Source organism: Guillardia theta (assembly GCF_000315625.1).
Source record: "Guillardia theta CCMP2712 unplaced genomic scaffold GUITHscaffold_30, whole genome shotgun sequence".
NCBI classification, from domain to species: domain Eukaryota; class Cryptophyceae; order Pyrenomonadales; family Geminigeraceae; genus Guillardia; species Guillardia theta.
The window spans coordinates 690,084-700,902 of NW_005434644.1; the positions used below are offsets into that span (position 1 = coordinate 690,084).

Sequence of the window (10,819 nt, forward strand, 5' to 3'; positions counted from 1 at the left end):
GGTGAAGCCTCCCCCGCCTCCCCCGAACCCGAACTGGATCCCCCCTCCCCCTCCCCCTCCCCCTCCTCCCCCGGCCCCTGAGCTTCCGGCCCCGCTCACCGCCGGCGCTGCCTGCGGGTTGGGCGTCTCGCAGCAGATGCACTTCTCTATGTCCTTCTCGTTCATCACCTTGCACGTCGCGCACCGCCACTGCCCTGGCTTGACCTTGAACTTCTCTGCAAGCGACACCCCCGCGTCCACGGCTGGTGCCTCCGCTTCTGGCGCCGCCTCGTCCTCTGACGACCCGATGTCCAGGTCTGACCCGCTTGACTCCTCCTCCTCCTCCTCCTCCTCCTCTTTCGTCGCTTGCTCCTCCTCCTGTCTCTCCTGCTTCCCGGCGTCCTTGCTGGCCTCTGCCCCGGCTGGCTTAGGTGCCTCCGCTGCTCCCAGCCCGGCCCCGATGCTCGCCCCTCCCGTCCCGAAGGTGAACGCTCCTCCCCCGCCTCCCCCGGCCGTCCCTCCCGTCCCGAAGGTGAAGCCTCCCCCGCCTCCCCCGAACCCGAACTGGATCCCCCCTCCCCCTCCCCCGAACCCTCCTCCCCCGGCCCCTGAGCTTCCGGCCCCGCTCACCGCCGGCGCTGCCTGCGGGTTGGGCGTCTCGCAGCAGATGCACTTCTCTATGTCCTTCTCGTTCATCACCTTGCACGTCGCGCACCGCCACTGCCCTGGCTTGACCTTGAACTTCTCTGCAAGCGACACCCCCGCGTCCGCGGCTGGTGCCTCCGCTTCTGGCGCCGCCTCGTCCTCTGACGACCCCGATGTTTAGGCTTGAGTCCGTTGAGTCGGACTCAGATTGTCTGTTTTCTCCGATGGTTGGTTTCTCGCTTGTATTTAACGCTTGCAATGGTTTAATTCCTTGCTTATTGTTGGTTGGTTGATCCTTTGATGGTTCAACGTCGTGGGAGGCATTGGATTTCTTTTCTTTTGCTGCAAGTTTGTGTTTGATTTTGTCTTCGAGATCTCTCAAAGGAGTTGGTTCGGACAAATGTGATATTTTGACTGGCATGCACGATTGGATCCCTGGTATCTTGACCTCTGCAACATCGCCGTCGATTCGCAAGATCATGCCCAGGTACCCTTCGTCAGTCTCAACCTGCACAATTCAAAGTTTAAGAACATCATGTTGGGATTTACAAAACGTTTGATGATCATCATAATTCATAGAGAGAGAAGGAAGTTTCCATTGTTCTGCTGAGCGAACGGACATCTGCAGCATAGATGGCAACTTTCGATGGAACTCAAACAACATCTCACATCAACAGCAAACATGGCAAACAGGAATTCATCTACACGTGACATCTGTACATGATGGGAAGAGAAGATGAAACAAGTTGATTGTTCATCTCACCATCATATTCTCCCGCCATCTTCCCTCATCCAATCCTGCTCGTGCGTGCGCCATTTGCCCGCCAAACTCAAACTGCACCACCCCACAAAATGTCCACCCCACTCCCTTTCAGAGTACCGGTGATTTAGTCATAATATACGTGGGGTACTATCATGGGGGGGGGGGGGGGGGGGGGGGGGGGGTTTTCTCTTGAGACGCGAGCCAAGTTCTTCGGGATATCTGAACACCCAAAAAAGAATAAAAAAGAATTAAAAAGAATGTGTAAAACAAAAACTGCAGTCGGAGGGCTGTCGGAGGGTAGAAAGAAAGATCAGGAGGAGGAGGAGGAGGAGGAGGAGGAGGAGGAGGAGGAGGAGGAGGAGGAGGAGGAGGAGGAGGTAGCAAGAGGGATGGTCAACTACTCGAATGATGAAGTAGAAGATAGGACCAAAGGAGACTGGAGAGTCGGGAAAGGAGGGGGATGGGGGGGAGCAGAGGTGAACGAGTTCGGGTTAGAGGGACGAATAGTGTGCGGAGGAAAAGTTTCGAGATGTGAGGATAGAATGTTGCTGCGGAGGTGTGAGGATAGGGAGCGAGAGGATGCAATCATCAACTTTTTGAGACTGCACGAGGATAGCGAAGCTCATCCGCTCTGCTGCTGCAGTCTCCGCCTCCTGTGTTCATCTCATGCGGATCATCGAGGCCTCTTGACCAGCAAGTTGGCAATATGCCAAAGTGGGAGAAGGCGAGAAGACCTCGAAGGATGCACCTCCTTGCAGTGATGGCCCTTCTCCTCCCCTTGCCGGTGTTCTGGTGCGTTCGAGCTGTCGTGAGCAGGGCGGGGGGTCCGGGCTTGCCTTCAGGGTCCCACGATGCTCAAGTGATAATCGCACACCTTAACCCCCTCCCCTCCCCTCTCCCTTCACCCTTCTCCTTCCCTCCCCTCTCCCCTATCTCTTCTTTTCTCCTCCCCTCCCCTCCCCTCCTCACAGGCTGGTCAGCAGGTCTCGGGGATGGATCTGTTGCAATGGCTGCTCTTCTCGGGGGGACACGCGAACAAGATCGCCATCGCCAACTTCACGTGCGTCATCTTCAGCAGAGGGTGTGCAGCAAGGAGTGAGTGGCTTGCAGACACGGGGGCAGCAAGATTCGCGGGCTCAAGGCAGTGGCGGATATTCCAGCCAATTTTACGCTGATAGAGGTCGGACACCTCGGACAGTCACCCTCGACGTGCTGACGCCGACGATGCTCGTCAGGTCCCGCGCGCGTTGTTCATCTCAGGAGAGGTACGTGAGGAGACGATGTGGATAGGAGGCGACGATCGCATGCCGTCTGCTGAGCCCCTTCCAGGACATTGACCCCAGAGATCTCTCGTTTCCAGTCCTCGAGCTGCAGGAGTCCTCCGATGTGCTGCTGGCCGTCAAGTTCTGGCAGGAGTTCACGCGCGGGAGAAGGTCCCAGTGGTTCCCCTACCTGAAGGTACAGGCTGAACGCGCTCCGAGGGTCCGCTGAGGTCCTGGAACCCTCAGGTCCTTCCTAGTGCCATGGAGCTCTCTCGCTTCCACCCCATGTACGCCGACGATGTCGTGCTGCAAGCATGCTCGGTGCTGCCGACGATGCACAAGGTGAGGGAGGTCGCTGGGTCGCAGACTGTTCACGAGGCCCCGTCAGGTCAGGAGGGCGAAGCGGCGCGTAGAGAAAACGTAACGCTGGATGAGTCTGAGTCCGGCATCGACCCTGTTGGCAGTTACAGGGAGGCCAACATTCACCGGACCATCCCTTGGAAGGAATTTTGGCACAGCTACGTCACGTGGGGGAGATAGGCGATCCCTTGGAGGGCCTGACGGCTCTCGCGCCCTTGCAGGTACATATCGCGGTCGTACGGGGTCGTGCTGCGGTCGAGGCGGGGAGGGATGAAGTGGCAGCCCGTGAGTCATCGAGGGACGGAGTTGGCCGTCGGTGAACTTTGTGCCCTGTCGTGCAGGTGTCTGTACCGTTGGCGGACATGGGCAACACGGCGCTGCAAGGTGACGTCAACACGAGGTGAGAGGAGGGGGCGAGAGAACTGCAGCTGGTCCCTGGTGACGCCTCGTGGCAGGTGGAGGTACGACTCCAGGTCGCAAGTCTTCCTGCTGGAGTCCACCAGGGCGATCCCAGCTGGTTCGGAGCTGTTGGAGTCGTAAGATGTGAGATTGGGGCTTGGCTCCTCTGACTAGCGCTGGTGCTCGGAAGGTACCAGGTGTCCTCCCTCAAGGACAATGCCCATCTTGCATACATGTACCTCTGCTCTCTCTCGCTCATCGGCATTGCGAAGCCTTCCTCACCCCAGCTTCCCAGGTTCGGCATGACGATGGACGGCAACCCGGTCAAGGTCGATTCTCTGACAGACCTCCACGTGCTGACAAGATCAGGTCAAGCGCCTGACGCCGCAGGAGTGCCTCAAGCTGGAGGAAGATTGCCTCTCGGCAGGGAAGGAGAAGGTGGGCATGGGGGCCGGAAGGAGGGTTTAAGGGATCCCTGACCTCGACCTGCTCAGCTCTCTCAGCTCCTCCGCACGCTGGTAAGTGAACATTGCGGCAACAAGTGAAGGCACTGCGTGGTTCTCACAAATCATCTTCACATTTCACAAAGAATACGGTTGAAAAAAAACAACCTCCTCCTCTTACTTTCTATCCCCTCCTGTTCACTCACTTCACTTCTCATCTTCATCCTTTCTACTTCTTCTTTCTCCCTTTCTCCTTGTTTCATGGTAAAGCTTATGCACTTGCTATCGGATCGAATCGCGTGAAGCGAGTCCAGTCCTTCCCATCGCTGAGGGCCATGCCAATCCCGTGACTGCCGGACTCCCTGGAAGAGGAGGAGTAGTACAGCCTGAGACAACCAAAACGGCGATCACATGAGGGTCGAAGGCATCTGATAGGAGGAGTGCAAAAGCGACGATAACGGTGAGGAGAAGAACAAAGGGACGAGGAGCATGAGGGCACGAGGAGCGGGAGCAGGGGCAGGGGCAGGAGCAGGAGCAGGGCACACCTGCAGGATCCATCCTCCATCGGGACGACCCAAGGGCAGCCGACGTTCTCAGCATCCCACGCACCTTCCTCCTGCGATCCTTGTAACACCTGCAAAGATTCACTCGCTACTCTGCACACGGGCAGGAGCAAGGGACCGGCTTGTCGGAGGATCGCTCCCATTTGAGTCCATCCGAGGACTTGTAGAGGCCGATGCTATGCCTTCCATCCATATCCACACCCTCGACAAACATGAGATACCCAGCCGTCTGCTCATCTCCCGTCATCGCTGCACTATAAAGCGAGCAGGAGCAGGAGCAGGAGCAGGAGCAAGAACGGGAGCAGGAGCAGGAGCAGGTTCAGGAGCAGGAGCAGGAGCAGGAGCAGGAACAAAAACGGCAGCAGGAGCAGGAGCAGGAACAAGAACGGGAGCAAGAGCAGGGGCGATGCTTCACCTCCGGATCCTCCACCACATGCCTCCTGCCGCAGCCGCGGGCATCAAAGGCATCTCCTCCACCTCCGTTGATCACCATCCCCTCCTGCCATCCTCCGTCAGGGTCAGGCCTGGGACCGCGGCTCCTCTCGCCTTCTTCCACTTGATCCCGTCCGTCGAGCGGGCGAGCCCGATGGAGTACTTAGAGGTCTGGGGGTCGAAGGAGCTGTAGTACATGCGGAAGTCGTTGTCGGAGTGCTGCACCACCTGACCACCAGCCCAATCAGCAGGTGCCCAGCTAGTGCTCGGCTGCTCACCGTCGGCCATGCATTGAAAAGGTGGTCCCACTCCCCCTTCTGCCCGACGTCGAACACGGCTCCGCTGTGATGATCTCCTTCCAGCCTCGTCCTGTCAAAGATCACACCCTGGCGGCCTCCTCCTCCCTCCCGCTCACCAGTGGACGCCGTCGAAGCTCAGGCACAGCCCGATCCTCATGCGAAGACCCTGGGACAAGCGTGACTTGCCTCCCAGCCAGCAGAGGCTATCGGCCCACCTTGACGGCCACACCCTCTGGGATCTTCTGCCCTCCCATCTCGATACCACCAACGTCCACCTCCTCCTGGTCACCTGCCCACCGACCCCTGTCACCCCACGGCACCGAGATCTCCCAGTCTACCTCCAAAGAAATACATGAACTGAACGGTCCCCTGCCGATCTCCCGACCCTCGGATCTTGTCTGTCTTGATGCCCTGCACATCCCCTACCCCCACGTGCGAGGTGTCGAACCCCCACCACTCCTCCTTGTTCGGCGTCAGGACCGCTCCGAGATCCTCGTCCCCGTCCACTCGCTCCCAGTGCACGCCGTCGGGCGACTCAGCCAGGCCGATCCGGCCCGTCGGCTGGCTGAAGACATCGTTCCCAAAGTTCAGGTCTCGTCCATGGTACCTGCAGCAACTTCACAATCATCTACAGTCCCCCCCCTCCCCCCCCCCTCCCCCTCCCCCAACAGTCTCATAACGGTTCCTCCTGCCAAGATTCTGATTCCAGGCCATCGCCGTTACTCACCACATCCTCCAGTTCTCGCCGTCTTCGTCCTTGTACCTCTGCACGACTGGGTTTGCGAATCGGGGGGAATCGAAACGATCCTGCCGGCCCGGGCCCAGCACGAGCCCCTTGCAGGAGGAGATAGACCGCCAAGGGGCGCTGGTAGCCTCGCATGCCCTCGGAACAAATCTCGCACGGTGTCGGTCGCAGGTACGAGAGGCACGGATTGAGGTTGGCAGGAGCGAAGGAGGGCGGAGACCAAATGCATCAGCAGCCTCCTGGGACGAGACCGTCATCATTCGGGCCGCTCGTTGCGAAATGACCGCTCTTACCAGCAGCTGGCAGAGCACGACGACTACGAAGACTTCCTTACCGCCTTCAAGAAATGTATTAGAACAGTTGTCAGCCGCATATCGGCCAACACATGACAACATGGCGGTAGACGTTCTCCTTGCTGGTGATCTACTGGCTCCTTGCGTTGTTTCCCCTGGATCCCACCAGATCCACACACTGAGCATTAAGCTACCCGCTTGTATGTCGCTCCTATCACCTGCACTCTCTCGCTTTCTGCTCATCATCATCCTTGGAAATGTCATGATGTCTTACATTTCCTCAAATCATCACTCGTTGCCTTCCTTTCGCCTTCTCCTCCTCAACTGCCCCTCTCATTTTCCCGCTCTTCGCTCACCTGCCATGGTCCTTATGACCCCCACCCCACCCCATAGTGTTTATATTCTACCCCACCGTAAGTCACAGCACACCCATCAAATGAACACCCACCCGTTTATCATTCACTGAAGACTATAAACACCGGTACTACATGGACCCTACCTTCTTCCAAAAAAATCTGTATGCACCCTACCGTCACTTTCCATTCTCTTTGCGGGTACCGTGATGGGTATCGTGACCAGAATTTTCAGCGCCCGACTACCCGTGGGTGTGAGGGGATGAGGTGTCGACCTGGGGATGGTCGGTGGGTGGTCCTGGACAGTACGGTGGGGTATGAAATTGGAAGGTAGGGGTAGTGATCTAGTGTGTAGTTGTGTCGTAGTACAGGGGTCTAGATAGGGAGGGGTCCTGTGAATACAAGAGGGTCATCAGAAAAAATGACTCGTCTGTTCCACTAGGGGTACTCTATGGAGGGTACCTCTCGGACGACCACGGGTGGGTGTACAGGTGAGTAACTGGAGGTGGGTGGGGGGTGGTTGCTTGTGACGAGGATGGCCTCCATGGCTCAGGAAAGGAGGAGGGGAGCGGTGGGCGAAGGCGAAGAGGCCAGAGGATGCAGAGCGACAGGATCAGCCATGAAGGCAGCAATGGTGGCAGCGACTCTCCTTGCCCTCACTGCCAGAACCTCGGCGCTCGTGATCTCCAGCGACTCTGCTTCCCTCAAGGGCCTGAACTGCGCGTTCACCGCTCCGGCCCTCTCCAGTGGCCTGCATGGTGCTGTTCAGAGGAAGGCTGTATGCCTCAGGCAGAAGAGCACCAGAGATGATGGCGCTACGGAAGAAGAAGTGCAGAGAGCGATGGAGTACTACAAGGAGCTGATGAGAACGAGGAACAACGGGAAGGGATACTGGATGGACGACTTCTTCCCGTTCGCGAACATGTTGAGGAACATCCAGGAGGGTTTGAAGAGGAACTTCGAGCAGAAGTCTGGGGAAGAGTTGTTGCAGGAAGCAGCTAAGGAAGGTCTGATCGATCTTAGGTCGTCTCCCTTCACTCCCATCTCCGACCTGCCAGACACCCCAATGCCCAAGGCAGAGGCTGTGCAGAAAGAGCCTGAGGTGAAGACAGAAGTAGCCAAGGCCGCGCCAGAGGAAGACGATGTGAGTGATGCCTGCCTTGTTGGCCGGCATGTTACACTGACCATGGCTCGTCTCGCAGGAGGATTTGTTGGAATTGAAGAAGAAAATGGAGGCGGCGAAGAAGAAGAAGAAGCAGGGAAAGTAGATGTTTTTGGTGTAGGGGTTCTGGTCGTCTTGATGTACTTAAAACAAAACTTCAGATTTTCTAATGCTCGGGTGTTTGCATTTTCAGGATTTTATTGCGGGGTCGCGTTCGAAACACCTACTAACACTGACATACCTTGATGGGAACTTTGCGATTTGTACAAAATATGCTAGCGCTTGCACGCTGCATGTTAACGAAGAGAGAGACAGAGAGTGAGAGAGCTGCAGTCTAGACGGCATTCAAGGGGACATGGGGTGTCGAGCTATGTACGTCCGGCTGTTGGGTGTAGAGGACCTGAAGTAGTCGTCTGCGGTTGAGAGCAGCAGCAGCGGCCGAAGCTTGGGAGGGAGGGAGGTATTTGACGCCATCCTCTCTTCCGCGTTCCTGCAGCATCAGCTCACCTCACGCAAGCCGATGCTCGTGATGATAGATACCTCCTCGTTGCCATGAGCTTCGTCTCGCGGCGATTGAGCTTGCCTACCTTGCCGAGCTCGGGTTGGATCACCTGTCACAGCGACGAGGTCATGAGAGATTTGTAGGGTCGATCCCCCGCATACCTTGAGACTAGCGGGAGAGAGTTGTCGTGCTGTGAAGGATGAAGCATTTCAGCGACCCCACGAGTCGAGGGCTGAGTGACCTGAAGTCCTGCTCCTGGTTGACTCGTTGGATGGTGAAGCCGGCCCCGGGCTGAAGCTGCTGGAGGATATCTGACCGCATGTATTATGCTAGTTGTCCATGTAGCACTGCAATAAGAAACCTGCTTGTCGCTCATCTTGACGTTCACGGATATTCCTGTGTTGAAGAGCAACACATGGCTGGGGTCATCCCATCGCATGTTGGAATCCTGCGCATGTGGCGGGATGTCGTGCAGGTTGATGACGGGATCGAAGGAAGAGGTGGGGGATGAAAGTAAGATCTGCTTCTTCATCGCTAGCCTGCCGTCTGCTCGCGTTTGTTTGGCTGTCTTGACGAGTACCTCTTTCTTCTCGCGGAAGGTGTGATCTGAAACCAAACCTTCACCCTCTTCGTGCCTGGCTGCCATCGGGCTGAGAGCGTCTTGGTCTTTCCCTTGTTGTTCCGATCCGAAGACTGGGATCTTACCCTTTGACGATGAAGGGAACAGTGGGGAAGGCGGGTGTAGCAAGGCATTGATTTCCGTCGCTGCGGCAGTGTTCGTCGATGAAGAGGAATCGTTGACATCGAGGGTATTGATGAGTAAGTTCTTGAACGAGTCTGACTTCTCGAGCTCGGGCGTAGCGATCGACTTGTCGGAGAAGTTGAACACGGAGTACTTGAGCTCCCTTCTCCTAATGCCGTCATTCGGGCGGTTGGGGTGATGGAAGGAATCTGCCGAAGACGAGAGTGAGTGGTGGAGACTGCTCACGAGGCCGTCAGTCTGTCAGTCACAGTCTGCATGAAGTAGTTCGAGCCACCTCCTCGTCATCTTGGACTCCTCGGGGTCCCTGCGGAAGTACGACATCTCCGACTTGGGTCGAGGGACTGGCTCGGCGGCTGACGCAACTCGCTTTGAGCTGCTCCCTTGCCCTATGGTGGTCGACCGGTGGATGCTCTGACCTATCAAGGCATCAGGTGTGGAAAAGTCTCCAAGAGCAGGTGAGCGCGCAACCTAACGTGCCAGGACTGTCGTCTCCAGCTCCCTCTGGACTCTCACTGCTTCTCCCGCTCGCCCTAGAGGCGCTGCGATGCCGTCTCGAGCTCTCGTTCACCAACCTCTTGGAGCTCATCGTATGCCGGGGAAGAGCCCTCCCTATCGTCATGATGCTGCATCCCTCCCTCCCCCTGTTTTCCTTCTTGCCCTCAGCGGATGCCGACTGAGGGCGTGGAGCCTTGTTGGCTAGGGTTCGATCCGCGACATGGTCGGCGGTCTGATGGACCTGCATGGCGCCAGCCTGCGATGCCGAGCAAGGCTGCACCTCTGCGCTCAACTTCTCTTGCATAGAGTTGCCAGCGACCGTCAGGCTGCCATTCAGATTCGGCACGTCTGAGCCGATGGAAGCGAAGAACGCTAGAGCGCCAGGGAACTTCCGGTGGGCGTTCTTGTGCGAGACCCGCTCTATCATGTCCTCCAAGGTTGCTTGTTTCACAGGCCCAGCAATGTGCAGGTTGATGTCGAGATGCGTCATCTTGGCTGGGAGCAGACACGCTTTCTTCATGTCCTGGGGAGTGACCGCAACCTTGAGGCTTGTTCTCTTCGTGGTGACGCGAGGGCTGCGGAGGAGGAACTTCTCATGGATGCCCTGCAGCCTCTGCATGTCCAGGAACCCTCCATCCTCCTCCTCCTCCTCCTCCTCCTCCTCCTCCTCCTCCTCCTCCTTTGCCCTCCATCCTGCCACCCGCCCACCCTTTCCCCCGTTTCGCCCTCCCCCAGACAACATGGCGGTTGAAAAAGGTTTTGACGTTTTTGTTCTGGGTTTGAAAAGTGAGCAATGGGAGGAAGAGGATCTCAAGCAGACAGAGGAGACGCGAGGAGGAGAGGAGAGGAGAGGAGAGGAGAGAGGAGAGGAGAGGAGAGGAGAGGGCAGGAGAGGAGAGGGGAGGGGAAGGGAGGGCAGGAGAGGAGAGGAGAGGAGAGGAGAGCAGAGGGGAGGAGAGGAGAGGAGAGAGGAGAGGAGAGGAGAGGAGTAGAAGATGGAAGAGGAGGAATTGAAGACAAGGGGATGCATGATAGGTGCATGATAGGAGGAAGACCAATGTGCGGGTTCGAAGAACGAAGAAATACAGCAAGAACGGCAGCAGGGGAAGTCAAGGGAATCTGGATGGAAGGAGAAGGATGGAAGATAGAAGATGTAGCAGGAGGGAAGAGACCTGGAGTGAGGGTGGAGAGTGAAATGATCGTTGCCTCGTATCAGTTCCATTGCCCGGTCATCGATCAACCTACCTACCCTTCACCTCCTCCATGCAAGGCTCCATGTCGGAAAATTCGCCCTCGAGCGCACTGAAAGCAGCACAGAGGCTTGCAACGAGGTGAAGAAGAAAACCATGCGCTCTTCCCTC

At 57.2% G+C, this 10,819-nt stretch overlaps 6 protein-coding genes across 6 annotated transcripts in view; 3 read left to right on the forward strand and 3 right to left on the reverse strand.

Moving 5' to 3' along the window:
* NUP153 (Nup153, nuclear pore complex component) overlaps positions 1-675 on the reverse strand; it is a gene marked incomplete at both ends in the record, with an annotated part of 3,294 nt that extends 2,619 nt beyond the window's left edge. Inside the window, one exon of the mRNA XM_005833496.1 lies at positions 100-675. Within this exon, the coding sequence (XP_005833553.1) occupies positions 100-675 (576 nt within the window). The remainder of the gene's footprint in view (positions 1-99) is intronic.
* Positions 676-2,379: 1,704 nt separating this feature from the next.
* On the forward strand, positions 2,380-3,953 carry GUITHDRAFT_107779 (hypothetical protein; the record flags this gene model as incomplete). Its single annotated transcript, XM_005833497.1, has 12 exons — positions 2,380-2,447; positions 2,498-2,567; positions 2,623-2,652; positions 2,717-2,845; positions 2,896-2,991; positions 3,038-3,069; positions 3,231-3,294; positions 3,351-3,409; positions 3,465-3,545; positions 3,599-3,731; positions 3,778-3,846; positions 3,903-3,953. The coding sequence occupies 12 exons, from the start codon at positions 2,380-2,382 to the stop codon at positions 3,951-3,953; spliced, it is 882 nt and encodes a 293-aa protein (XP_005833554.1).
* Positions 3,954-4,096: 143 nt separating this feature from the next.
* On the reverse strand, positions 4,097-6,546 carry GUITHDRAFT_162993 (hypothetical protein; the record flags this gene model as incomplete). The annotated part of the gene is made up of 12 exons (XM_005833498.1): positions 4,097-4,237; positions 4,397-4,485; positions 4,533-4,643; positions 4,830-4,913; positions 4,946-5,074; positions 5,125-5,215; positions 5,262-5,311; positions 5,361-5,434; positions 5,484-5,752; positions 5,873-5,952; positions 6,184-6,227; positions 6,540-6,546. 12 exons carry the CDS (start codon positions 6,544-6,546, stop codon positions 4,123-4,125), a joined length of 1,143 nt encoding a protein of 380 aa, XP_005833555.1. The 3' UTR covers positions 4,097-4,122.
* A 519-nt stretch (positions 6,547-7,065) lies between these two features.
* Positions 7,066-7,866, forward strand: GUITHDRAFT_162994 (hypothetical protein). The gene is made up of 2 exons (XM_005833499.1): positions 7,066-7,680; positions 7,739-7,866. The coding sequence occupies exons 1-2, from the start codon at positions 7,072-7,074 to the stop codon at positions 7,802-7,804; spliced, it is 675 nt and encodes a 224-aa protein (XP_005833556.1). The 5' UTR covers positions 7,066-7,071; the 3' UTR covers positions 7,805-7,866.
* A 177-nt stretch (positions 7,867-8,043) lies between these two features.
* GUITHDRAFT_107782 (hypothetical protein) lies at positions 8,044-10,077 on the reverse strand (the record flags this gene model as incomplete). Its single annotated transcript, XM_005833500.1, has 5 exons — positions 8,044-8,188; positions 8,239-8,309; positions 8,562-9,151; positions 9,212-9,379; positions 9,432-10,077. 5 exons carry the CDS (start codon positions 10,075-10,077, stop codon positions 8,044-8,046), a joined length of 1,620 nt encoding a protein of 539 aa, XP_005833557.1.
* A 644-nt stretch (positions 10,078-10,721) lies between these two features.
* The window catches only part of GUITHDRAFT_107783 (hypothetical protein), a gene marked incomplete at both ends in the record, with an annotated part of 1,800 nt that continues 1,702 nt past the window's right edge, over positions 10,722-10,819 (forward strand). Inside the window, one exon of the mRNA XM_005833501.1 lies at positions 10,722-10,789. Within this exon, the coding sequence (XP_005833558.1) occupies positions 10,722-10,789 (68 nt within the window). The remainder of the gene's footprint in view (positions 10,790-10,819) is intronic.

What these genes read in the sequence shown, in the direction of transcription:
- GUITHDRAFT_162994 (XM_005833499.1), top strand. Translation starts at nt 7,072, where the DNA reads ATGGCCTCCATGGCTCAGGAAAGGAGGAGGGGAGCGGTGGGCGAAGGC. An exon ending in CCGCGCCAGAGGAAGACGAT is followed by an intron (nt 7,681 to 7,738) that starts GTGAGTGATGCC and finishes CTCGTCTCGCAG; the next exon opens with GAGGATTTGTTGGAATTGAA.